We start from the raw sequence: 26,802 nt of genomic DNA, 5'->3' as shown, positions 1-26,802 counted from the left end.
TGAGTCAGCCCTGGGACGTAGGACAGGGTTTGTTGGTGCATGTCTGAGCTGCTGTTCCTCCCCTCCAATGAGGAGCTTCCCTGATCCCATTTCTGGACATCAGCAGTGTCACCCCCATATCTCAAACCCAGGGGTTGCCCTAGAAAGCTTCTGCTGGGGCAAAACAAGCACCCCAAACCCAGCAAGCCCCTCTGTGTTGTCACTCCATGGTACCAGGGCAGGGGCTGACACTGTGTCAGACCCACCCAGCACAGTGTGTGTGAGGTGTCCCCAGGATGGAGCTGCACTCACTGCCCCTTCAGCCACGGATTTTACTTATTGCCTGCAGGGATTGGGGAAGAAACAGTCAAAATTAGTATTTCTGGTGGAGCAGCACCAGGGAAAAGAGGTTGAGGGGTGGTAACAACCCTGAGGGTGCTGAGGGTGCAGGCACCTGTGGTGACCCACGTGGGTGCTGGGGGCAGACAGGGGTGCAAGGACAGTGCTGTCCTCCATGCCAAGAGTCCCCGGAGTCCCTGCCTGCCCCATGTGCCCTTCTCCCCACACTCCACACTGTTTGTGATGATGCATTTCACCCCAGCTCAGTGAGGGATTTGCTGCTCCAGCACCAACAACAGGACCACGAGCACGACCCATGCCCCCTCCCCATGGTGCCCATCACCATTAACTCAGCTACAGCCTCTCTGGCAGCACTGCCTGGTGCTAATGCCTGTTTATGTGAACTCATGAAGCAACAGAGACAGAGCCACACTGGCCTTCCCAGGGACGTGCTGGGACTGGAGCCCCTCTGGCCTCCCCAGGGACTGGGATGTGCTGGGGCTGGATCCATGCTGTCTCCCTGAGGAGCAGGGTGTGCTGGAGACGGGCACAGCCTTGGGCACAGCTGGGGCACACAAGGTCAGTCTCAAGGCCACTGCAGTGGCTGCACAGGCTGCCAGCGTGTCAGGGCCTGATCAGGCACACCTTGCCAGAAATAGTTCATTAAATACTTTTTTCCCTATAAAACACTTATTCACAATCCATAGGAGGCCACCTGGCTCCCTGGGCAGAGGTGCTGCTGGCCCAGGGTGGCTCTGGTGGGCAGGGCACAGGGATGTCACAGCTGGCCCCAGCCATGTCCCCCTGCCCATCCCAACACCCCATGGAGCCTTGGGCAGCCCTTAGAACCGGGAGGAAGAGGAGCTGGAGTGCAGGAGGGGCTGAGGGGACACAGCAACCAGACCAGTGGTCCCCCAAGGGCCAGGGTGTCACCCCCAAACACGGCTCCCCCCAGCACTCAGGGAGTGCTCCGCTCTCGCCAGGCAGCTCAGAGACTGTCTTGGGGTGGAAATAAATAAGTAAATTAACAGGAGAATAGCAGGGGTGAAACACTGGCAGGGCCAAGGGCAGGCAGCCCTGCTGGGCAGCAGGAGGGGGTGAGGGACAGGGAGAGGAGGAACATGAGGGAAGGCGAGGGCTGTGCCGAGGGCTCCGTGTCCTCCCGCATGCTGACGGTGTCCTGAGGTGTCTGCCTGGGTCAGTTGTTGTTCATGATCCACCAGGAAGCTGGGGAGAGAGGGAGAGGGGTCAGGGATGTGAGGGCAGTGTTAAACAGGAGAGGGATGTAGGGTGGCAGGGATGGGGGTCCTGGCCCTGCAGGTCCCTGGCATCTGGCCCTAAAGCACCCACCCCCCCTCCCAGGGCAGGGAGCGCAGCCATGGGATGGCCTGGAGGTGGGTGATCCCCCTTGAGCTGTGGCAGCTTCTGCAGGAGAGCACTGGGAATGTGGGCAGTGGGACTGGCAGGTCAGGAGCAGTGCTGGCAGCAGAGGGTTCAGACCAAATTAATCCATGTTTTATATTATTTTACACAAGACCTGAATGTGATCCCTGAAAATAAACTGGGGCTTAATGTGGACCCCAGTTCCCACATCTGGTCACATTTCTATTGGTACCACAGGAATGTGCACATTCCCTGTGTTGGCCTCTCCTCTCTCTCAGCACTGGGCTGAGCCTGGATGCAGCCACTGGGACTGACCCAAGAGCACCAGAGCTTTGCAGAACAGGTTCAGGGCTCAGGTGAAAACCAAAACAAGGCACCAGGTGTATTTGAGGCAGGGCCCAGCTTATCTGCTACCTGTGAAGTGCCCCTGCTGCTTGGCTGTCCTGGCCAAAGAGCATCCCTGGGCAGGGGACAGACCCTGCAGCACCACCAGCTCACACAACCAAACCTGCCGGGGACAGTGGGTCTCACCCTGGCTTGAAAAACCCGATTTAGATCACCCCAAACCAATCTTCTGCTCTGGAGGGAGTCCCTGTGCCTGTTCCTGCACTGCTCCTGCCCTCTGCAGCACACCCGGGGCACAGCGTGGCACTGGGGACCCCCTCACCTGGGAAGAGCATGGTGGTCAGCAGCTCCGGGGACTCCAGCAAGCTGATGATGGACTGCTGGAAAGTCTTGCTGCAGCTGGACTGCAAGTGGCTGTAAAACAGGGAGCAGGGTCAGAGGGGTGCAGGGGGTGCAGCCTCTGGTGCCAGGATCCCTGTCCACGCATGGGGACAGGGCTGCTGCTGCACCAGGCACACTCTTATGCTGCCAACAGCCCCGGGGTGCACATGAGGGTGTTCTGAGCAGCATTCACAGCTGTGAGCAGTGCCAGCAGCAGGACAGGCTGGGCAAGGAGGGGGAGCCCCGAGAGGAAACCCCTTTGAGCCCCCCCCAGCCTCCGGCCCCAGCCCTGCCCACGGAGAGCTCCCACCTTCTCCACGAGGTCACGTCCTGCCAGAACTCGTACAGGATGAAGCAGGCCTCGTCTGTCAGCTTGCAGGCAGAGACACTGTGGGGACAGGAGTGACCCTGAGCTGAGGCCGGGTGCTGGCACAGCCACGTGTGCCCCCCCAGCCCGGGCACATCAGTCTCTCCACGAGGCCTCCAAAGCACAGTTTGAATGCATCCAGTTCGTGGCTGCTGGAGCAAACAGCTCCAGGGGATTCCAAACCCAAATCCTGCCTCACAGCTCCTGTGTCCAGGCGGCAGAGGAGCTTGAACGCTTTTAAACTGGTCTTCACTGCTGCTCAGGAATCAGCACTGTCAGTGTTTTATTATTTCCACATATCCCCAGCACTGGCACAGCTCATCCTTCCAGCCCTTTGGAGGAGGTGTCACCATTCACATGGAGGGAAACTGAGGCACAAGGGCAGGAGCTGAGCTCACAGCATGAACCCACAGCCTGCTGCTCCCAGAGCGATGCCATTGCCCCAGTGATGCTCCCCACACTCCCTCCTGCCATAGGAACAGACTGGGCCTCCAGCCTTTGGGAAGATGGGGGGCAGCAGGAGGGGGGTGAGAGCACAAGGCTTGGGGTGCAGGGCTGAGGGAACCAGCTGCACTCGGCTGCAGCAGCAGCAATTCCAGCTGAGGATGAGCCTTTCCTCCAGCTGCTGCCAAGGGCTGCTGGAGGGGGCCAAGCTCTGGGGGGACAGCAAACAACTCCCCCAGCAGCTCTGAGGTTGCATCCCCCTGAGGGGCCATGATGGGCTTTGCAATTCCCTGGAGTGAGCCAGGACTGTGGAGTCTCCCTGGGCTTGGCTCCAGCTTTCCACTCACATGGAGAGCCTGCCCGTGACACGCCACCCTGTTGTCTCCACAAATAGCTCTCATGACAAAAAAGCCCATCAATTCCATAGAAAAGAACTCCCATTCTCCCCGTCACATGTGTCACAACGAGCGTCTTCCTTTTGTTTGGACTGAAAACGTGCATTTATGCTGCTGAAACTGAAGAGCTGAAAAACGACGCTTTAAATGGGAACAGCATGAACATTCCCTGCTGAAAGCAGCTTGAAATCTCCCACGGGAGAAGGGAAGTGCCGCTCAGGGAGCAGCTGTGGCATCTCAGGGACAGGCTGGCAGTGATGTGTCCCTGCAGGCAGAGCCCTGGAGCAGTGCTGGGGGCAGCCTTGGCCTCACACGGGGTCAGCTTCAGGTGCTTACAGCTGCTTCCCACACACACTGTCCATAAATCAACGCTCTGCATGAGCTCTGCCCTTGACCTTTCCATTGCTTTCGAGTCCCTCAGTGCTGGAGGAGTTCATGCACTCACTTACACGCACGTGCCATTCCTGCTGGCATAAAACCCACCCCCTCCTTCCCAGACACTGGTTCTTACTGGGAATACCTGCAGCAGGAGCTGGGACAGTACTGCAGGCAGGGACAGTGCTGCAGCCATGACACACTCACCCTCTCTGCAAGGTCCAACCCCTGCGTGCTGAACCCACCCTTGCACCGACCAGCACACGAAACACTCCACAAAAACCCTTCTGTCCCCCCTAAAGGTGCCATATTAAAGCCTCCATTTCTGGAGGAGCCACCCCACAAACCACCCCACAGACCCCCCCACTTACTGCAGGCAGCTGCTGTGCCCGGCGGTGCCCTCGGTGTAGGAGCGGAACGCCTGCCGGAACTCCTCGATGCTGCTCGTGGCCACTGAGATCTGCCTCTTGGCCACCAGGATGTGCTGCCAAGGGACAGAAGGGCATCAGGGACTGGCCTGTCCCCTCCTGCCCTCCCTGCTCCCACCCTGCTGCGGGACACGGCGGTGCCAAGCAAGCACAGCACCGCAGTGGGACTGGCACCACGGTGACATGAAGTGGCTTCTTCCCACCTGGGCAGGTTGCCTTTACACCAAGGACTGCACCAATAGGAGATGCTCCATCCCCTGGTGGTGGGGTCCTGCTGCAGTTCCCAGTGTCCTCCCCACAGCAGAAAGGGCCTTGGGGATCCCTCCACCTGGGCTGTGCACGGAGCACACCTGGGGGATTTGGGCACTCACAAGAGAGCATCACCTTCCTCTGGGCTGGCTGTGGGCACTGCCCAGGGCTTTCAGGGGCCTGAGGGAGCTGCATTTGTCCTGGGCATGGTCCCACACCCAGCTCACAGCCCTGAATCCCACCCTGCTCCATCACCAGGCTGCAGACTCCTTGTCAGCCCACAGGCAGAGCTCACCCAGTCTCGGGGCACAGGAGCTGTGTGAGGGGGGATCTGTGCATATTCTGGGTTACCTACAAACAAGGAGCAGCAGGACAGGGACTTACTGCATCTTGTCCTTTGCACATGGATTCCTCCTTCAGCGGCTCCAGGCGTGGGCTCTGCATTCAACACCACGAGGAAAATCAGAGTTACTGCAACAAGGCAAACCTGGGAACCCACAGCCCAGCTCAGGGGACAGGAGATGTTCCTGGGGTCCTTGGGGGAGGACAGGCATATGACCTGTGGGGTTGGTGGGTCCTGACTGACTTGTCAGATCAGCAGGACCATGGGAGGGTCAGCAGAGCTGAGAGGAGAAGGGTGGATCTGGAGACTGCAAGTCTGGGTCTGGTGAGTGGGTGGAGCTCTGTGACGATGCCAGGACCGAATATGGGGGGTGCTGGCACAGGGAGAGGTCCCAGCACCGACCTGGCCATGTGGAGCAGCCCCCAGCAGCTCTCCTTGGCCACACACCTTGCATTCCAGCTTCTCGATGAGCTGCTGGAGCCTGTTGATCTGAGCCATCCACTGGCTGTTGTCCTCGACACAAACACCTGCACAGCAAAGGGCACCAAAAAAAAACCCCTCAATTTTGTCATTGCAAAAGCTTGCTCAACTCCCAGAAAACCACAGATCTTCTAAAAACTTCTGATTTAAACCAAAAACCTGATATTTCTGCTGAAACTTCTCCTACTGCCCAAGGGATACAACACCCCACAGAAGCTGGCATCTTGGTGAGATGCTCCAGGCTCCATCCCAGAGCTGCCCAGGGATACTGTAGATGTGGTACTTGGGGACATGGTTTAATGGTGGCCTTGGCAGTGCTGGGATAATGGTTGGACTCGATCATAGAGGTCTTTTCCAACCTTATTGATTCTGTGCTGATCCCACACCCATTCCAGGCTTCAGGGGGGCACAGACCAACCCCAGGGACACCAGGGACACCAGGCTGCAGGTACCTGTTGTCAGCATCCCAGAATAGGGGTCTGTTGGAGACAGACAGATGTTTTTCTGTCCTCTGCGCCCACACCGTCTCCCCGACCTCAGGCCAACTGAAGTCTCAGGTTTTTTTATGTCCTTTCTGGAAGGAAAAAAATGCAGAACAAGGGGTTGAAGTCATTCCCAGAGGGATCAGCTTCACAGCAGGCTTGGAAAGGGCAGATCCTGCTCTGGGATGTCCCTCCCAGGGAGACCCTGCCCCATCCTGCACTCCCACGAGCGGGGCTGGGAAGGACCAGCACGTCCCACCCCATTACCTCTCCCGTCCTGCCTGCTCCTCCACGGTGTCCACAGCACACTCCAGGGATGCCTGCAGGGACTGCAGCTGGTGCATGGTTTCCCGAAGCAGGAATCGGGTCAGGAACTGCTCTATCTTCGAGGAGGTCTCATACCTCTGTGGGGAAGAGGAGAGGATATGTCAGGCACCTCTGACTCCATGCGGGGGGAGCAGAGCCACAGCTGGAAGGGGTTGGCCCTTAAATAAACTCAAAGAGGTGGATGTCAATCAAATGTTTAGTTATTTCAGAAAAAAAAGTGACACTATAGGGCAGAAGAACCCTCTGGGCAACTGCCTGTGAGATCACAACAGGGAACACAGGCACGGTTCCATCTGCACTCCAGCCAAAGGACCCTCAGTCCCGGCCCCAGCAGTCTCAGCCCTGGCCCCAGCACTCTCAGCTCCGGGAGCCGTGGAGGAGAGCAGATGGACACAAGCCACAAGGTAAAGGGACTGTCCCCAGCTTCAGGGAGGGTTCCAGGGCTGGCAGAACATCCCTCGTGCTCACTCGTTCACACACGGCTCTGCTCACACCAGGGCTCTTGGGACAAGGCTGGGACCCCACGGCGATCCCCCAGGTGCAGGAAGCCCCTTCCAGGGATCCCTCACCACTGGCAGGCCAGGATAGGGGCTGGCTTCATGCCCTCTCTCCCTGGGAAGACACCGCCAAGCCCCTCTGCTCCCACGGGAGGTTCCGTGATGAATGTCTGACATGTGCTGGTGTTCAGGGTCACCCCACAGACCTTCCCCATGTCACTCGTCGAGTACAAGTGAGTGACAGCCCCTGTGAGCCCCAGCCCACCTGCCCCCTGGCACTGGAGGGGTGTCCAGGAGGAATATGGGTCTGTGTGCCCATTCCCCACCACTGTCCTTCTGGATCAGAGCTGCGGAGTGAGCACCAGGGGAGAATCACCTCCTTTGACCTCCTGGGCACACTCCTTTGGATACAGCCCTGGATTCGGTCCAACCACTCGAATCTCCTGTCCAGTTTTCCCTTGCTTCCTTAAAACCACCTGAAATTCTGTCCTTGCACTGCCAGAAAATCTCCAGGCCCCCAGGGAGGGAGACAAGGTACCCAAGGAGGGATACTCAGCGAGACATGGAGCGAGGAGACAGGAGGAAAGGCTGAGACACGTACCCAGACACTTCTAGAGCAGGCACTGCTGTCCTGCAGTGGGGCTGAGCTGCTCTCCCTTGTAGAGCAGGTACTTGGGCCTGGTTTGGCTTCACGAGACCCCTCTTGTCCCGCTGCAGGCTCTTCCTCCCTCCCCGGCATCCCTCCGGAGTGCCAGCCATGCTGAAGCCTGCAGTCATCATCGACAGCGGCAGCAGCTTCACCCGGGGTGGCTTTGCGGGGCAGAGGCAGCCCCAGTTTGTTCTAAGGACTGTGCTGCTGCACCCCTGCAGTGCAGGCCCCAGGAGGGACAGCCAGCAGCATCCCACTGCCACGGGAAGCACGGAAGGCTTCGCCGCAGCAGCCAGGTCCTGCCCGCTCCAGCACGGCATCGTTGAGGATTGGGATGGCATGAAGAGCCTGTGGGGCCACCTCTTCTCCTGCAGCCTCAGAGTTCCACCAGAGGAACACCCGGTGCTCCTGGCTGAGTCCCCGTCCTGCCCTGCCACCGACAGGGTAAAGGCAGCCGAGGTGCTTTTCGAGAGCTTCGGGGTGCCAGCCCTGCACATGGCCAACACCGGGTTCCTGTCCCTCTGCGCCCACGGCAGAGTCACCGGGCTGGCCGTGGAGGCCGGGGCGGGAGTGTCCCACGTCACCACCGTCTGCCTGGGCCAGACCCTGAGGAAGGGCACCCAGCGCCTGGGGGTGGCCGGGGAGCTCCTCTCCAGCCACCTGCACCAGCTGCTGCTGGAGAGCCCCAACCAGCCCGCGGCGCTGCACGCCCTGACCAGGAAGACGCTGTCCCAGCTGAAGAAGCAGTGCTGCTACGTCTCCCTGGACTATGAAAGGGACCTCCAGGACCAAGGTTGCCATCATCCAGCCCGATTCCAGACGCCAGATGGGCGCTGGATAACCCTGGGCAAGGAGCGGTTCTGCTGCCCGGAGCCGCTCTTCCAGCCCAAGCTGCTCCAGCACGGCTGCCCCGGGCTGCACCAGCTGGCCTGGCAGAGCCTCCAGACGGTGCCCGACCATGCCAGGAGGGACGTGCTGGGCAACATCGTGCTCTCAGGTGGCTCCTCCATGTTTCCTGGCTTCCCAGAGAGGATGTGCTTAGGGTTGAACCTCCTTTCCCAAGGCACGGGCGTCCAGATCGATGTCCTGGCGAGCCCGGAGAGGGGCACGGCGGCCTGGCTGGGGGGCTCCATGGCAGCGTCTCTCACGTCCTTCCAGCGTGCGTGGATGACAAAGGGCGAGTACCAGGAGCATGGAGCTGAGTATGTGCACACCAAATTCCAGTAGATGGATGGCAGCCATCCTACCGTCAAGCTACAGGAGGAGGGACTCCAAAATACCACCTTGCTCCGGGCAGAGCTGCGGCAGCAGCGACCGAGGGCAGCTCCCGCGCTGCTACAGGGGTGCAAAGTCAATTAAAGCTCTCCAAAAGGAACAAACTGCTTCTCATTGACACTCTGGGTTATTTCCGTGCCCATCCATGGCATCAGAGCTGTCCTTTCCTAATGGAAGTGCAGCTGCCAGCACAGGGAACAAGGCTGCTCCAGCTGTCAGCACAGCAGGACCCCTGAGGTCTGTGGGGAGCCACAGGGATGGGAGGAAGGAGCCGAGGAGGGGAAGGTCCACATGGTGCCTGCACTGCAGCCACTTTACTACAGTAGGTAATTCCAGATCCCAGCACTGAAGCAGCTCAGGGTTGGGTATGGAGATGAGCTGAAAACCAGGGAACTGAACTCGCTCCTTGTAATTTTGGTATAAAGGTCATTTGGTGCTTCAGGGAGCCCATTCAGCTCCCTGAACAGGCATTTCCTCACCTGGCTTTGCTGCTGCTTCAGTGAACTGACTCAGCTCAGCAGATGATTAGAAAAGGATTGGAAGTTGCAGGGGGGAGCAGCTGGGGAGCACAGCCCAGCTGTCACAGCAGCTCCCTTCCCTACAGCCAGACCCATTCCAGCTCCTCAAGGGACACAGGCGGGACTGCAGTGGGAAGGAGTCTCCACATGATGCAGGAGGGCTGGTTGCTCCACAGAAGCATCCACCAGGAGAGGTCAACCCCTCTCCTTGACAAGACAAGGAGACAGACCAGCATCCCCTCTGCCTTCCCTGGGGTGTCCTCATGTGACCCCAAGGCACAGCCCCAGAGCCAGGCTGCCTTCACCCCCCCGAGCTCCATGAGCCATGTCCAAAAGAATGTCCAGCAATGCCACCACATTACTCGGGTCAAATATTTCCGATTCCTACTGTGTTTCTCTCCAACACACTGAGGATCTGGAATTCCAGAAGCTCTGTACAGAAGCATGTGGACATAACCCTTCCATTGCTGCTGCCAAAGGAGGGGAAGAGTGGGGAAGGCCTTGAGCCCCTCGTGGTTTTCTGGTTGTTCTGCGCCACAGCCAAGCCACCAGCCTGGTCCAGGAGCTGCATCCAACTGGGCACAGCTGTGGCTGGCTGGGATGGGAAGGTGAGTGGAGAAAGTGGAGAGGATACTCATCCTCTGAGCACTGCCCTGGGCTCGTGCTGGAGGTGGCAAAGGAAGGCCCCAGCCACCCCCCAGCACCACGGTAGGCAGAGCAGCCAGGGGGGTTTTCATCCCTGCTGGAAAATGAATCCCATTTTCCTGCCAGAGGAGGAGGATGGCAGCAGAGCCGACACGATGCAGCCATGGGAAGCTGAGCTCCAGCTCTGCATCTCCAGGCTCTCCCCAACCAAGCATCCCACCTGATCCCACAAGACTTCCTTCCCCACAGCCCCAGCAATGGAGAGCACAGGGCTGGGGACCCCTGCCCAGCCCTTCCCCTCCCCACTCTCAAGGGGGGCAGGAACCAAAATCCCTGACAGCACCACTTATCTGTGCTTGCCCAGCTCCTGCCAGCCCAGACACACAGTCCCTGCTTATGAGGGAACAACCAACACTCCAATCTCCCCAGGACACACCTGAGAAAGCAGGTGAAGAGGAGCACAGAGGATCCATTGTTCACCCCCCACATGGCCTGGCACAGTCTCTGTCACTCCAGGAGCATCCAAATCCAAATACTGTCACCTCCCTGGCAGCACAGAGGGCACTTCCACCAGCAAGCAGCCTCCACAGCCTCCACAGGTGAATGAGGTGTGTTCCCACCTCCAAGGTGTCCTTCCCAGCACCCCCCCCAGCCTTGGCCTATGGATCTTCACCTTACATGGGCTTTGGATGCTTCTCCCCCAGCACATCACACCCCTTCCAAGGGCCAGGTGCAGGGAGAAGCACCAAGCAAACCTTCCAGCACCCTCCATGCTCTCAGCTTTCACCCTGAGGGGGCCCAAGCCTCGTGTCCCTCCTGGATGATGTGGGTGGATGGAGTTTTACAGCAGGGGCAGGCGCTGCTCCCACTGACATCACAGCTGGGGGGGGCACCTCGAGCCTGCCCCGAGCCCCACAGCTCCCCCAGTGCAGTCCTTGCACCCCAAACACACAGGCACAGGCATCAGCCTGAGGTGCCACCCCCCAAAACCCAGCTGCCAGCCTGGGGCACGCTGTGCTTGGAGGGGACTCAGCCCTGGAGGGTCCCACGTGGACACGTCAGCACCCACAGGATGAGCAGCTGCCTCCTGTCTCTCACCCTGTCACACACAGCACACCCAGGGGAACGTGCTGGAGGGAAGGATGGAAATAACCATCCCTGCAGAGAGCCCCAGATGCTGCTTCACCCAAATTCAGCTTGAAAAATGTCATGCCAGGCGAGGGAATCAACTGAAAAACACACCTCTGCTTCAGGCCAGTTGCCCAGCCCTCCTTGCACTCCTCATCTGGGGGCAAACAAGCAAAATCCTCTCATCAGGAGCTGCCCCACGTGGGTCAAACCCTCTGTAAACAGAGGTTCAATGAAAATGTGCTCTGGCTCACCAAGCACAGCGTTTTCTGCCCACAGGGAAGCCCCATGGATAGGAGTCACAGAGGAAATAACCCAGCAAGCAGGAGACATGGAATTCTGGTCATGGGCTGGTATTTCAGCTCTCTTTACCCAGATGAAAATCCCCAGGTTGCCAGGAGCTGCTATAATGCTGCTTTTGAGAGGTTTTATTAGTTTCTTACGATGATAGTTAAGCTCAGGACAGAATGGAACAGGTGGTCACGTTCCTGCCAAAGGAGAAATAATAGCGCCTGGCTTGGAGAGGCATTTATGGGCTGGTTTGCAGTGTTTGCAGACTGGAGAATGGAAAGATTTTAGCATACAGGCCCCCTGGGAGAAACATCAGGCTGTTTCCCAAGGTATTTCCACAGTTCACTTCCTACTCTACTGCTGTTCTATTGCAAACGTGAAGTTCAGCCACAAAACAAGGTGTCATTAGCACACTACAGCACAGCCAGCAAGTTATACTCTACAAATATAAGTGGGAATTACAGGATTTGGAGAAAAACCCTCTTTTCTTTACCATGCTTCTACCAGCCCAGTGAGGGAGGATGGAAGCCTGGGGACCCCTAATGATTTGGTTTCCTCCTGCCAACCTGCAGGCACATAAAAGTGGCCAAGAGCAGCTTTACTGCCCACACACACACAGAGTCCTGCAGTCCCACAGCGAGGACAAACCCAGCTTGCATTTCTCCTGCTTTATCCCAGCATTTATCCTGCAGCTGACAAGGGGCATGGCAGCAGATCCAGGAGCCTGCCAGCCAGGGGACAGCTGTGGAGACATGACATTGATCCATGCCAGGGATCCTGGCCCACAGAGGTGGGAATCCTCCACACTAAAAGGGTTTTTGGCACCACAGCTCCCAAATCCAGAGCTGCAGAATACTCCCTCCAAGCTTTGCTTTCCTTATTTCCTTCCTTGCTGCAGCTCATGGCCCTGGCATGGCCTGAGCAAGGCCAGCACATCCCCCAGGCTCTGTTTCTTGTGCCAATGAGACATCTCAGGATCTCTGAGACTTTTCCTGGTTGTAAAGTAGGGTTTTATTTACATGAGCCTGTTTACAGCTGTGGGGAAGTACCTGGGGGATGCAGGGGTGAGAAATCTTGTGGCAGCAGCAGCAAGAAACTGGAGATGGATAATGCCCTGAGCAAGAGATGCTGTGGCTCAGCTGGTGAGACCCAGCACGAGTCAGAAATCCCCTTCCCCTTCTTCCAGCCAGTCTGGACATCACTGCCTGCTCAGGAGTCATGTGAAGTCCTCTTAAATACAGCCTGGGAAGAACATCTGCTGCCTGCACAGCCCTGATCTGGAGGCAGAGCTCTGTGGGGAGGGTTTTTGGAGCAGGCAGGTCACTTCCAGTCTCCTCAGAGCACTGTGGCTGCAGCTCCAGCACAAGCAGCTCCCTGGGAAGGATTCACCTGGCTCTTCCATGGGGTGGTCTCTCTGCCCAAGTGGGGCTCTCAGACCTCAGCCCGGGGTATCACAGCAGTGAATCAACAGGAACAAGGGGCAGGTGTAATATGGGAAGTCTCTGCTCTCTGTCCCCACCCCTGGCTCACAGAGAGGGGAGTTCTGCCCAAAATCCAGCTGAATAAAGCCACTCATCCCATAGTAACTCAAGCTCGAGTCCAGTTCTGGAAATACAAATCTGGGAATATATTCAGGTCACAGCAGGTAAGAAGGCAGCATTTATCATCTCTGGCAGCCTCTAGAATGGCAGGGGTCCCACAGCTCTGCAAGAGCTCTGCCCACAGGGTCAGAGCATCCTCCCTTCCTTCCTTCTCCCCAAAGCAGAGCCCAGCAGACCAGGAGAGAGCAGGGAGATAATTCCCAGGAGGGTCAGTGTCTGCATCAGGGCACTCAGGAGCTCAGAACACCTGATCAGCACAGATCTCCCCTGGGTGAGAGCAGTGCTGTGAACACTGGGCTGCCCCAGCTCTGGGCAGATCCAAACGGGTGGAAAAGCGAGTCCATAAAAATCTGTTCCAGCAGGGAGAACCTGCTTCTCCTTTCCAGGGAACACCAGTGGCACCAGAAACTATGAAGTGAATGAATGCATCACACCAATACTGTGAAGCAGACAGTGACTGTGCTGCCCTTTGGAGAAACACATGAATATACACATTCATTACACACAGAAAACCAGAACAGAGAAGAATTGATATAAAGCATAGCTCTCTGGAGAGGATTCCTTCTCTCCCTCTGGACTTGCAGTTAACTGTAAAGGGGGCAGGGCAGCTGAACCAAAGGGAAAATGCATTTTCCAGTGATTCCCTCTCCTGGTATGAAATTTCTCAAGGTACAGGGAGACACTGCTGAGTCTGGGTCTGGGCAGAGGAAAACTCAGAGAGAAGGACTGACACTACAGAGGCACAAACACCACTGTGAAGACTGTGGGACAGATCCCCCTTTGCCTCTCTGGCAGATCAACAGGTCAGTGGATGATGCCCTTCATTCCCTTCCAACCAAGCATCAACCCACTGCACTGAAGGGAAGGAAAGGGCTGGCCCTTCCCAAGGAGGTAACACAGCATCAGCCCCAAGCACATTTAATACATTTCAGGGGCAAAGGGGGCTGCTGGTCACCGAGAAAGGTCCTTCCAGCAATGGCCACTGCTTTTCCCAGCTGTCTTTAGCTGGGCACCACAGCCCTCTGACACACGGGCGGGGGGCTCAGAGCAAGAGGCTGCTTGCCCTAATTAGCAGCCTCCAATCTGCTTCCCATCAGCACAAGCTGCAGGGAGAGGGAGAGCATTCCCAGCAGGGATGAACTCTGCAGCAGGCTGGGAGTCACTGAATTGCAGCATTTCCTAGCTGTCCCTGTAGCCTGGCTGTTCCCAGGCAGTGCTGCTGCTGCTGCAGCGGCCCCTGCCCCTCTCCAGTGCCGGGGTTTGTGGCTGTGAGCACAGGCTGTGCCGAGCACGGGCTGCTGGGGTCCCTCCAGAGCAGGCTCTCGACCCTGCAGTCCCCATTTTTCAGCACACTGCTTTGTGGAAAACACCTTGTTTTGGCTCAGAACTCAACACAGATTATCAGCGATGCCCCCACAAACAGTGGCTGCAGGCAGGACCCTGCAAGGAGCTGCTGGAACAGCCACTACCAGAGCCCCATGAGGAGGAAGATAATGTCTCCAGAGCACAAAGGCACTAGATTTACCCTTCCCCTCCTCCAGGCTGTGCAGCTGCAGCCCTCCCCAAGCACGCACAGGCCCCCCTTTGATTTGGGAGGTACCACATTTGCTGCCTCCAAACCCCACATTTAACACTAAGCAAGCAGCTAAGATCACCACAGCTTCTGTTTCACCCTGCTGCCCTCCCATGGCCCCCTCCTTACCAGCTTGGTTTTGTCCATGGCAGCCAGCACAGCAGCATTGAGGGTTTCAAGGGCAGACAGCACATTCCTGTATTCTCCCAGATATCCCGAGAAATAATCTGAAGCAGGAGAGAAGACCATGGTGAGGTACCTGAGCACCTCCATCTCTGCCTGCCCTGCCCCTTCTTCCCACAGCCCAGTGCTGCAGGGGGACATTCCCCCCTCTCTCCAGTCATGCTCCCACTTGGACTGAGATGAAGATTCCTTCCCCATCCCCTTGGGAAAAGCACAGACACCCTCAGAGCTGGGCTTCAGGAACAGGGACTGGCATTGCCACCTGACTGCCCAGTCCTGCCTAGGTCAGACACACACAAATCCCCCCACAGACCTTCAGGAGAGGGAGCCCTCCAGGGTAGGAATACCCCTTGACTTACCACACAACTTCTCTGTGTCCACGTTACTGCAAAAACAGAAAAACAGGCTCTTGTCAGATAACAGGGAGAAACAGGTATGATGAGCAGGGTCTTGAGGGCTTGTCTTGAGTCCCAGGGGATTTACTGCTCATTCCATGTATTTTCAGAAGGTACATTAGAAAAATAAGAAGCTGCACAAGTTCAGAGCCAGCAGCTCAGAGCACCCAGGCAGGGCTTCAGGGGCTGAAGGAGCAAGCAAAGCTGCTCCAGCATCCTCTGGAGCTGGAGTGTGGTGGGAAAGTGTCTGTGACAGCAGGATGGGGCCAGGATGGAGGCTCCCCACACCCCTGGGCTGGCAACCCCACTTCTGAGCCCAGTAGCTGCTTCTTCAACCCAACCTCTTCCCCCAAAAGTGGGAAGCACCAAGCCAGGGCTCTCTCCTTGTGTCTCCCTTGACCCCGCCCAGGTCCTCCCCCACAGCTGCCCCTTGGTACCAGACCCCCTCCCCTTCCCTGCCTTCAGAGCCCAGGGGATGTGGAGCTGCCTGCAGGCTCCCAGGGCAGGGGATGGATGGTTTCACAGCCCGTGAGGAGGGTTCTTCCTGCCATGAAGGCCAGTAAAGCAGGAATCTGCCTCCAAAAACCTGGAAGCAGGGACCAGACCCTCACCCCTTTTCACTAACAGAGGGCACTGCACTGCAGAATCCACGCTGGCACCCCTGCAGGGCTTGGGCACGTCCCTCCTGCGGATGATAAAGGTGCTGCTGGGGTGGAGAGGGAGGAGGAGACACCCAGAAACAGCCACAGGTTTTTGGGAAGGGATGTCAAGCAGAACCAAGGGTTTGCATGATGCTGTCAGATCTGCTCAGGTCTGCAAAGCCACAGAGACAGAGCTGCTCACATATCTGGCATCACCCAGAGCCTGCAGGGACATGTCCCAGGGTGTCAATTATTCAAATCAGCCTCTGCTCAAGGCATTGTGCTGCCTCAAAATCCCCTAAACGATTACAACCGTTTTTAATCCTGATTGGGGAAGTGGGAAAGAGCACAAAAGAGAGGGGTTTAAGTGTTTTTGAAGTGTTTTTCAATCGTTTAAGTGCTGTCCCACGTGGAGGAACTGGTGATACCTGGAGTTTGCTGGGCTCCAAGCACAAGGACAGCTGCAGTGCTGCTGACCAGGGGATGTGAAACCAAGGCCACATGGTCCTGTCCCCCCTCTGACACTGCTCACAGGGCAAAATGAGAGGAGGGTGTGTGAAATGTCCAAAATGCCATGTGAACAGGTGAAATGATTCAAGCAAAATCTTCCTATAGCTTTTCCTCCAGGTATCCAAGGCTGGTTTCTGTCTCCCTGTTTCTTCTGGGGGTCCACTTAGTGTCCTTCAATAACAGGCAGTCCTTCAAAGCATGAAAATATTTTGGTGTGACCCATGGCAGAGCCAGGGCAGTGGGACTGCAGCCCCCTCTGCTCTGGTAACTGCATTGGGTGCCTCTGTAGCAGCAGAGAGGGGCAGTGTGAGGCTGTGATTTGGCTCAGCTATTTTAAACACACAGGAGCTGATTTAGGCAGGGCACTGACCTGGCACTGCAGGCAGCTTTTTAAAGTGGATTAAAAAAACAGTGTTTCCCTCGAGACACAATCCAGATAAATCTGCAAAACCACAGCCCCTTCTTCTGCCCACTGCACTCCATTAAAACTTTGCTGATCCCATCCCAGCTCTGCCAGATGGAGTGACTGAGGTTTGAAGCACCAATTTACATTGGAAAAACGTTTTTTTGCTCCTTCTTCATTTTTCCACTCGCTCCTGAAAGCTGCCTGGAGCCTGCAGAGCTGCTGCAGTGCTGCAGGAGCCTTGGCACAGCAGCACCCAGGGCACAGCCTGTCAGCCCTGTGCCCCAGGGCAGTGACTGCAGCCACCCATGCCAGAGATGGGGAAAAAAATCACTGCAGAGGGGATGTACGGAGATGGGATAACAAAATAGCCAGTGAAACACCTCATGCACACATTACCCAGGCATTTGCATCTGTCCCCAGTGAGGACCTGGGGCTGGGAATGGTTCCACCAGGAAGAAGGAGCCACCAGCTCAAGCCACTGCCCAGTTCCCACCACGGCTCCAGTGAGGTGTGACCAAGAGCTGCAACCAACACCCACCTCGTGGCTTCTGAGGAGAGGCCAGGGGTTGTTAATAACTCTTTTTATCTTCTCTGTTTGCTGCTTAAAAATAAGCACTGGCTAATCAATCACTAAAGCACTGAACAGCTGAACACTGAACCAGTCGATGAGATCTTGTGGCAAAAATCAGCCCCCTGGGAGTTGTCCAGGGGAAGATCTGCTCCCTTCCCTTCCTGAGGCAGCCTGCTCCAGCATCAACCCTGCATGGGAATCTCTTCCCACCTTCTGCATCCTGCAGCAGCCCCCAGGGCACAGCCAGGGGCAAGACAGAGCACAGCAAGCAAAGCACAGGACTGGTGGTGCCATTTTCGTGCTACCAGAGCTAATTCACCCCAGAAATCAGGAGGAGCTCATGGGAAGACCCTGAACATCAAACCCTGCAGGGCTGCAGGGGGCAGCAGGTTTTTCCTGCTCCTCTCTGCCATCCCCACTCCCACTCCAAGAGAAGAGCCATCCTCTGCCTCCAAAGCACTCATCCTGAGACTCTCCACATCTCCCATAACTGTATTTTGACTGTGCTCAAACCACTGATTAACTGTAATTAAGCTTGAACTGATGATGAAGGATCTTGTCATCATTATGCTGTTGGGATTTTGTCAGAATGTGCCTGGAATTTATGCAAGAAAACAGCAATCAGCTGCTGAAAAGCAGACAGGATTTTGTTTTATTTTCCTCGTTTATCATGTTGGGAACCCCCTCTGCCATCACAGATCAGGTTTCCAAACCTTTTCAGTGCAACACAGAGTGTTTCAGTCACTCTCCATCACTCAGAGACTGGCAGATGCTGCAGCTCTGAGTAAAGAGAGGGGAGGGAAGTCCATTTAAATCCCTTTTTTTCCACAGTACCACAGGCTTGAGGTTATTTCCACTTTAAGAGCCACCAGGTCAGCACTGCCACCTCTTTCACTTCTGGCTCAAGATCAGAGGCTCTGGGCTGCCTGCACCCAGTTCCTGAACACCCTCATGGAAAGAAGGATTTTCCAGACCTTATTTTTCCAAATTTCCCCAACAGATGCAGGACATGTAAGGTCCACACAGCACTTCCCTTGGCAGGTTTCACAATGTCCTGCAAAGAGCAGCAACCTCTGCAGCACCACAGCCTTCAGCCCAAAGCCCTTTGTAACCAACTCCCCATTAAGTTGTCCTGATGAGACCCTGGGATCTGCTTCCTCCCACCCAGCTGGGCTGCAGAGAGCAAACCACACCTCCCCAGATGCTTCTGCAGCTATGGAGCTCTCTCAGCCCTCCAAAAACATTAGTCCCTTCTCACCCAGACGTTTGAGTGGATGAAAATGCAGCTGTCCAGGAAGATGAATCCTCCCGTGCCACTGCCAGGGCTGGTGTGGAGCTTCCCAACGAGCTAAACCAAACAGTGGTCCCAGGTGTTGCACCAAACTGCCACCAAGAGCTGAACTTGGTTTCCACATAAACCCTTGAATGTCACAGAATTAAAGCAGGGGGATATTTTAAGCCGAAATGCGACAATTTTCAGAAATGCAGAACAAAAAAAAGCCTCCTGTGGGAAGGTAAAATCTGAAGTGAACCCTACAGAGGTGCCTGACTCACAGATCACAGCGTCCCACCTCAGCACCAGGTGGGTGGGAAGTGGAGGAGGGGAGAACATGGTGCTGTGGGCTCTCTGGAAAGAGAACAAGTAACGTGGAAGACCTCTGAACTCTCTTCTCTTCCCAGATGTCACCTCTGGGGCCCAGAGCAGCTGCAGGTTCACAGAGATGGGTGAGGAGGTCAGGACAGCTCTGGGCAGTGCCAGACATGGAAAAGGCCTGGATATAAAGGTCTCTGTTACTGTCTGTCCTCAGGTCAGGCTGACATGGACAAGGAAACACAAATTTCAGCCTAGACCTGACAAACATAACACCAAATCCACCAGCTGGATGAAGGGTGAGACCTTCCCATTGCCACAAAAGCTACAGGACACAAAAGAAGCACGCCAGGTATGTCTGTAGGGCTTGTAGCTGCTTTTCAGCTTTCTAATACTTTATTACCTCAGGTAATAACCCTTGAATCTGGCAGAAAATTTCAGCCAGCTCTCTAAAACACTAAGTTTTGCAAGTGCAAGCCAAGCCCAGAGGAGAGGGGCTGTCCAGCCCCCCACCACGGGGACAGCAGGGCACCAGCACAGCCTTCCCATGACACCAGAGGCTGCAGAGAGGAGCAAGTGCCCCCACACATCCCAAAAACGGTGTCTCCTACGTTGGCTTGAAGCCACCGAGTGCAGGAATTTGGAAAGAGCTCTGTCTGAGGGTCCCTTCTGCTCCTTATGAGAGGAAGAGAACAAAGAGCCGAGGCTCATGCCCCGCTAATAGGTGTCACCAGCTCGATGCTGCAACTGCCACGTTGCCATGGCTACGGCACCATCCTCACGGCGAGGAGCTCTCAGGAGCACCACTGCAGCCATGGCCCTGCTCAGCTGCTCCACACACGTGGGATAAGCCCAGTCTGGAAGCAGTGGGAAGCCAGGAGGTCTCCCCTGTTCAGGTCAGGGCTCAGTGAAGTCTCCTGGCTCCGCTGCTCCCCGTGTTTTCCAGCAGTACTGGACAGGATGGCTCCAAGGTCACCCCAAAGTGCAGCAAGAGGAAAGGAGTATTCCCAGAGGAGAGGGAACAGCTTACTGCTAACTTCCTGGGATCACAGCCCAAACAGAGCTATTTTCAGGAGACATGTCCTGCTGCCCACATCCACAAGTCCAACCAGCAGGACAGGCAGCAATGGGCAGCCAGGCTCCAAAGAAAGCAGCACCAGAGCCACCCACACCAGCCCACTTCTCTGCCCCATCACCAAAGTGGGAGCACCAGATAAACCCACCACTCCAACACCATCAGGAGTCCATCACCCCCACTGCCCCAGTCCCAGGGGGATGATGTGGGGACCTCTGGGTATCCTCTGTCAGTGGCTTGGTGGAATTCAGTGTGACAAGGGCCTTCCGTGCCACTGCCCTGGCTCCCTGCAAAGCCCTGGGACCAGTGTGTGCAGCTCAGGCTGCTCAAGTTTTCTCTCCCTGATGGAGATACTGCCCTGGCCAAGGGTGTCAGAGGTGCAGGAGGTGCTTCCTGGGGAGCTGGGGAAGTGGCACCAGCCAGAGCCAAAGACCAGGAGGAACCTGCAGCCCCTTCTCCCCCAGCAGCACCCCAGTGTTTGAACAGACCCCAGACATGCAATTCATGAACACCCAGTTTCTCCCAGTGCCAGAACACACTCACCCATAGCAGACAGCCGGGCAGAGGGATCCCAGTGAGGCCACACTGGTGTCCAAAACACTGGGATGAGAAACCTTGCCCAGCCCAACAGACTGCTCTGGACAGCACCAGTCAGGAGCAGACCAGGGCTAAACACAGTTCCTTCTCCTGTTGGGGGTTTCTTTTTTTAAAAGCAGCTGCCCTAAATTCCCAGTTCCATGCACCAGGCCCACTTGTGTTGGAAAGCAGCTCTTATGTAAGTGAAAAGCAGCTCCCTGTGTCAGCAGTGGCAAACTCTGCACAGTCTGTGCCTTGTCCTCACACCACCACACGCTCCTGCAGACACACAACCTGCTCCACGAGCTGGGTATTTCTGGAATACATTTTTCAAACTACAGTAATGTCATCTTAGATGGTTGCTTTGCTTCATGGAACTACAGTAAATCTGCTGACTGTTCTCAAAATGTCTGACCCCCCTCTTCACCAACGGTGTCCAATGGGTTTTAACATCTGCGTGTTGCAAGAGGTGGGTTGATCTCACCCTGACTATTTATCACACCCGCCCCCAGACGCCCTCCATCTGCACTCCAGCAGGTTTATATTCTCCTTCATCTCCTCGGTGCCACCGTGGGACTTACTCTGAGTGACGCCTGTCAATGCCACTGAACAACTCCCACAGCTCCTCCGAGCTCAGGATCCCATCAGCGAAATAGTTCTTGAACTCCTCGAATGACAGCTTCCCATCATCTGCATTTAAATAAAACGGGGAGAGTAATTATGTATCGGCACAAAGCAGCATCCAGGCCCCAAGGTCCTCCCAGCAGCCGCTGCACCGGGAATGTGGGACAGCTGGGAGTGTTGTGCATGATAATTAGAGCAGATATCTCACTGAAAGCATGTCCCACCATCCCAGCCAAAGCCCAGGAGTGTTGGCAAGCAGGGGCACTGCTGCTGGAATTTCAGGTGGGGATTTCAGCACCTTCCCAAAGAGCCCAGTGCAGTGGTTTCAGAAATGCATGCAGGCACTGTGTTAGATGACTGTGCAAGGAGAGAGTCCATTACAAACAGCGCGGGTTTTTATGGTAAGAAAATCTCTCCATCGACTCTAGAGCTTTTCCCTTCCTCTCTGTGGAGGACTTCAGCTCCTGGGCTGCATTTTGATCTCCAACAAAAGCGGTTCCTGGAGCTACCACAAAGGAAAAGAGCTCAAGAGAGCTCTGAGAAACAACTTGCGATTTTGGACCTCTTGGTTTATTGGTGCTGCATTAAAAGCTGGGTAACAGAGCCTAATGCCCAAGTGCCAGAGGCTCCAGGGTTACCCAGACACAGAGTCACCTGTAAAACCCTGGACTGAGTACAGAGGTTGAATCAATCCCACAAGGGATGGAGCAGAAGCCTGGTGACCCCTGGGCCTGGGCTGCTTTGCCATCCCTTGTCGCTGTCAGCAGCACAGAGGAGAAATCATGAGCACATAGGCAGGAGAAGGGCTTGGAAAGGGCTCTGTCCTGCGTGGTGCATGGATGGTGAACTGGCAGAGCCCACTCCCCTGCCCCTGGCCAGGGCCCTTGCTCCAGGCAAAGCAGAAAAGCATTTTCCTTGCAGCCAGAGCGCTGCTTGCCCTTATCCTCCCTCACTCTTTCAGCCAAACCTCTCAGTGGGAACGAGCCACACTGCTTCACCCCGAGGCAGGCAGGGAGGGGGAGGCAGCAGCAGGAACAAAGCACTCACCGTTCTTGTCGGCTCGCCGGAAAATCTGCAAGAGAAAATACAACAGAGCTCAGTGTGGCAGTGGGGAGAGAAGGGCAGATGAGCTGGGCAGCACTCAGCACCACGGGAAACCACCTCCTGGAGCCCAGGGAGCCATGGAGAAGCCCCTGCTGCCAGGACTGCACAGGCTGCTCCGGGAAATTGCCCTTTGCCAGTGATTAAACCCATTTCTTGCCTCTAATGCGAGCCCGGCACTCACAGTGAGCTTCTCTTAGAGAACACGGAGGGAGGCGAAGCAGAGAGGGCTTTGCTACACCCTTGTGATGGCAGATGTTTAATTTTTCAGAGCCTTTAAATGAAAGAACATTAGGTATAAAACCGCTCCGTACGGAAGCACTTAGGGCATCGCCAACACTCCGACCGCCTGCACCGAGGAGCAGCTCCTGCCCTGCCTTCCAAACCACCCCTCACAACAGTCCTGCCTGCAACATCTCCATGTGCACACATGCTGTAATTAATTATTAATGAGTCAATTAATCTGTAACTAATTCTGACACAGAGCACAGTGGGAGACCTCAATTCAGGGCCTCAATGCGGGTTCCCAACCACGAGGCTTCTGCCCAGGACGCAGGAGAGAGCTGGGGTTGCTCATCCCTGCCAGGATCTGTTTCACCAATAATTATTGAAGGTCTGGGGCTGACTCTAGTGAGGAATGGCATCATTTCCAAAGCCTCAGAACATCTTCTCAGACCCAAACATTAAAAGGTTTTGGCCAGCACAGCCTAATGGAGCCAACGACTGAAAGTTGTGTGTGTGGCAACTCTTTCCTTTATATCATCCTGGGTGATGTAGAAATCCACAGGTCTGAAGAAAGATCAGGAATGAAAAAGGGCAGGAAAAGGAGAAAGAAGACTTCTATATTCTTGTCCACACATCCCCACAGAGCAGCAGGCAGAGGCATCACTGCCCCAGGCTCCTTCCTTCTGCGAGGCTCACCAACAGCTCTGCTGTGTGTTCTGAGATCCAGCCACCAAAATCTCCCTGGAAAACTGCTCTGAGGTAAAGAGAGAGCTGCCCAGGAAAACCTGCACTGCTCATTCCTAAGCCACTGGCTTGTGACTGGGAAGAGGCTTTTCTGCTGCTGGTCCCAGCAGGGAGCTCCCTGGTCCTTCCCTGCATGAAACCAGGAGCAGGGACACCTCCTGCTGGAGCAGGGACCCCTCCCTGGAGGATGCTCTTCTGAACAAAGTGAGCTCCTCTTGACCTGAGGGGGAGCCAGGAGGGGGCCCGAGGGGGAGTAGGAAACAGAGGCTGCCTTGGACTGACCAGCATTAGGTAACCATCCCTCTGGGATTCCATCCTGCTATTCCTGCCTTCCCTTGCAGGAAAGCAGGGCAGGCGCTCCCTGAGCACCCCACAGAACTCGCTGGATGCACTTTGGAGCTGAGATGGGAACCTGCAGCTTCCAAACAGAAGAGATTTCTCTGGATTTTAAAGCAAAATTTTCTCCAGGCTAACGGGTTCCTTGTGGGGTCTCCCACCTGCAGGGTCACACATTCCAGGGCTCCCTGGCTGCAGGGGCAGCACCGGTGGGTCCCACATGTCCTGCCATGGGAATGACACTTTCCATCAAGGGAAAAGCTTCATTCTGCAGGGCTCTGTGTCATCAGGGAGACACATGGCTCATGCATTGACATCTCATGGCTCCAGATGTCACCGAGGCCAGTTAGCTCATCCCAGAGACAGTCAAGTGTCACCCAGGCACTTAACAAATGCAGACTCAGGTGAGGCCAAACATTCCTGGCCTTGCTCATAGGAGTCTGTGTGCAGACTATGAGGGAGAACATGGTTCTGGGGGGGAATCCATGGAGATGAGAAGGTCTCTAATCCAGGATGAGCCCATCATGGATTTAGCAGGAGCCTCAGCAGACGGAGTGGATGCTTCTCCCTCACACTCAGGTGAGTGATGTGTTACACAAGCACTGCCAGTGCACGTATGGCATCAGCTGCTTGAAGCGATTTATTTTAATATGGCGCAAAGCAGGGAGCTGTGAGAGCCCCACAAGGCAAGGCCACACCTGCTCCATGGCCCCCAGGAATGGCAGGGCTGCTCACTATCACCAGTGAGCCCATCCCTGGCCGACCCAGCTGCAGAGGTGTCTCAGCGAGCGCTGCTCATGTTGGAAAACACCAATGGATCCTGTGCATGACACAGGATCCAACTCTAGCCAAGCACAAACAGTGCAGAGCCACTTCCACACTCCACAGGGTAAATCCTGCCCCCTCCCCGGGCACAGGCATGAGCTCAGCAATGGCAGGTAAGCGTTGCTTCCCCTGTGGGCAGCAGCCCTGGAACGAAGCCAGGGAAAAGTGATGCAAAGCCAGGCTGGGAATGGGATCAGGTCTGTGTTGACTGTTGAAGAGGCCCTACAGGCAATCCCTCACTTGCCTCAGGGAGTACTGGCAGCCTGGACTGGCACTGCCTGGAGCCCACAATGTTCCTTTGGCCCCCAGCTCCTGGGGTTGGGTCCGAGCAGCCACAGCCCTGCTCGGTGCCTGATGGAAGAACTGAAACGGCACTTATGTGGGAGATGAACCCCCTACACACCTCAGGAAGGAGGGACATTATAGGACTTCTCCCTGCCTGCAGGGCTGGGAGCAACGGTGGCTGCTGGACAGGCAGGCAGGGACACAGTGACTGCCGGGGAGGGGACAGTCACCCCGGTGACACCGTGTGCAGGCTAAGGCAGCTGCACCAGGCACTGCCGGTGAACGGCGTCCTTCCTGAGCCTCCCGTATCCCGGGAGAGCAGTGAGGAGCCCCGGGTACCAGCCTGGGGGACAGACCTCCCCAGGGCTTGAGATGCTGCACAGGGGAACAGCAGCGATGGCAGCTCTGCAGTTTATGCCGTGCCTGCAGTGAGGAGTCTCGGGCAAAGTCCTCCTCCTCCTTCTCCTCCTCCTCCTCCTCCTCACCTCTCCCAAAGGCAGGCCATCTACAGGCAGGTCCGAGGGGAAGCAGCAGCTGCCACCTGGAATCTGTGGTGGGCAGTCCTTCCTTGTTGATGCTCACCCCAACAAGCCTGGGGGGCAGCTGGACACCAGCCAACCACCCAGAGCCAAAAGTGGAGATATTAAACTCGCCCTGCCAAGCTCTGGAGCTGAGGTGGGAGCAAAGAAAGCCACGGGGATGAGGAAGAGAAGCCGTCAGAACCGGAAAGCAGCTGCTAGAGTTGTTAACATTTCCCATTTTAATTGCCTTGATGACACCCTGAGGGATAGATGTGGGACTGAGCGAGTGCCCTGAGGAGCTGAGCTGGAACACAGCTGTCATCACCCACCCCCTCCAGCCCATCTTCCCTCAGCCAAGTAATTAGCGTGGTAATGATGCTGGCTGGAGAGCCTTCCAGCCCAAAATCCCCCCAGGCAGGAGAGAGGCCCTGACTCCCAGCTGGAAGCTTCAAGCACCACCCTGACAGAGGGAGCCCTGCTTCCCAGTGGCACCAGGGAGATGCCAGGAGGTCTTGGACCAGATCAGGCATGGCACTCATATTCCTAAAGTGCTGCCTGAGATCTATCGTTCCCCTCCTCTGGGATGAACTGGGACATGGGGGTGAGGCTGGATTGGGACAACATGGAGATGACAGCTGGGGAATGACAGCTGGGGGATGACAGCTGGGGGATGACAGCTGGGGGATGACAGCTGGCACTGACCTGGGCTGGGCAGGTGCTGGGGCACCACCAACCCTCATCCTTACCCCCTGCTGGCTTTCTTCTCCTCGGTCCTGCAGCTGGGCAGGGGCAGCACCTCCACTCACACATCTCCTTGGCTCCACGGGGTTGGATTTAGACCGCAGTGGTGTCGGACACATGGGAACAGCAAGGGCTAGCGGCCCATCGGGGAGATTTGGGCACTGTCCCCCCGACCCAGGTCACAGCAGACAGGCAGGGGCAGGAGGGCTGAGCACCTCGGATGTGCTCCAGAGGTGGGCTCTCACCCTGGGAGATGGCCAGGGATGCAGCCTTGGCCCCAGGGCACGCGGCTCCCCCTCCCAGGAGCACAGCGGGCTGGAGGGGACGCGGTGTGACAGGAGGCACTGTGCCAGCACCTCTGGACACGCAGACAGCCCTTCTCTGCGTCTGAACTCCCCCGGCCACTCACAGCTGCTGGGATGCCCGGTCGACCCCCAACCTGCACGGAGCATCCTCCTCCACACCTCCCGGCGCGTCGGGAGCGGGCAGGGACGGGAGCTGCGCCCGGGGGCTGCAGCAGGCAGCGCTCTGCCTGTTGGATCCCACGGCTGCGAGCAGCTCCACGGAACCTTCCTGCCAGACACGCGCAGCTCCGCTCCGGGAGTCACGACAGCCAGCTCTGGATGAGGCGTGGGCTGTTTCCAGCCACCCGGAGGCCCATAATTCATCAGAAGGACACGACACCATTATTTAAGCCATCACGACTCCACACCTCGATGCGCAGCTCCAGGCTGGAGCATCCTTGGGGCCGGTTCCTCCGGGAAGGGGCGGGAAAGAATCTCCCCCTGACACCCACCCCCGAGGGGAGGCACGGCGGCCCGGGGGGGCGCGGGGGGTGGCGGGGAGCCGGCCCGCGTACTCCACGTCGTGGAAGATGGGGCGGCTGGCGGAGGGGCGCGGGGCCGCGCTCGCGGAGAGCAGGCACACGGCCAGCAGCTCAGCACAGGACATCATGCGT

At 56.6% G+C, this 26,802-nt stretch overlaps 2 protein-coding genes across 3 annotated transcripts; one reads left to right on the top strand and one right to left on the bottom strand.

Annotated features, from left to right (window-relative positions):
* Positions 1-673: 673 nt before the first annotated feature.
* NECAB3 (N-terminal EF-hand calcium binding protein 3) lies at positions 674-26,802 on the bottom strand. Of its 2 annotated transcripts, XM_018085691.2 has the most exons (13): positions 26,709-26,802; positions 22,114-22,138; positions 21,024-21,132; positions 15,037-15,062; positions 14,624-14,721; positions 6,258-6,394; positions 5,961-6,082; positions 5,476-5,555; positions 5,070-5,123; positions 4,380-4,492; positions 2,738-2,815; positions 2,369-2,460; positions 675-1,545 (listed from the first exon to the last, which is right to left on the bottom strand). In XM_018085691.2, the coding sequence occupies exons 1-13, from the start codon at positions 26,796-26,798 to the stop codon at positions 1,517-1,519; spliced, it is 1,053 nt and encodes a 350-aa protein (XP_017941180.2). In that variant the 5' UTR covers positions 26,799-26,802; the 3' UTR covers positions 675-1,516. The 2 variants fall into 2 exon arrangements, with proteins under 2 accessions (XP_029820801.1, XP_017941180.2); XM_029964941.1 differs by lacking the exons at positions 14,624-14,721; positions 15,037-15,062; positions 21,024-21,132; positions 22,114-22,138; positions 26,709-26,802 and adding an exon at positions 7,416-8,779 and having other exon boundaries at positions 674-1,545.
* Positions 6,591-8,818, top strand: ACTL10 (actin like 10). Its single transcript, XM_018085690.2, has 2 exons — positions 6,591-6,721; positions 7,532-8,818. Exon 2 carries the CDS (start codon positions 7,572-7,574, stop codon positions 8,688-8,690), a length of 1,119 nt encoding a protein of 372 aa, XP_017941179.1. The 5' UTR covers positions 6,591-6,721; positions 7,532-7,571; the 3' UTR covers positions 8,691-8,818.

The sequence above is a fragment of the Manacus vitellinus genome, unplaced genomic scaffold (genome assembly GCF_001715985.3).
Source record: "Manacus vitellinus isolate BGI_N305 unplaced genomic scaffold, ASM171598v3 scaffold_85_pilon, whole genome shotgun sequence".
In the NCBI taxonomy this organism is placed as follows: Eukaryota; Metazoa; Chordata; class Aves; order Passeriformes; family Pipridae; genus Manacus; species Manacus vitellinus.
This window is presented reverse-complemented; position numbering and strand designations above follow the sequence as displayed.

Excerpts from the sequence above, each read along its gene's own strand:
- ACTL10 (XM_018085690.2), top strand. The coding sequence starts at position 7,572 with ATGCTGAAGCCTGCAGTCATCATCGACAGCGGCAGCAGCTTCACCCGG.
- NECAB3 (XM_018085691.2), bottom strand. The coding sequence starts at position 26,798 with ATGATGTCCTGTGCTGAGCTGCTGGCCGTGTGCCTGCTCTCCGCGAGC. Across the intron at positions 4,493-5,069 it reads TGTGCAAAGGACAAGATGCA|CACATCCTGGTGGCCAAGAG; the intron begins GTAAGTCCCTGT and ends GTCCCTTGGCAG. Across the intron at positions 2,461-2,737 it reads GACGTGACCTCGTGGAGAAG|CCACTTGCAGTCCAGCTGCA; the intron begins GTGGGAGCTCTC and ends CCTGTTTTACAG.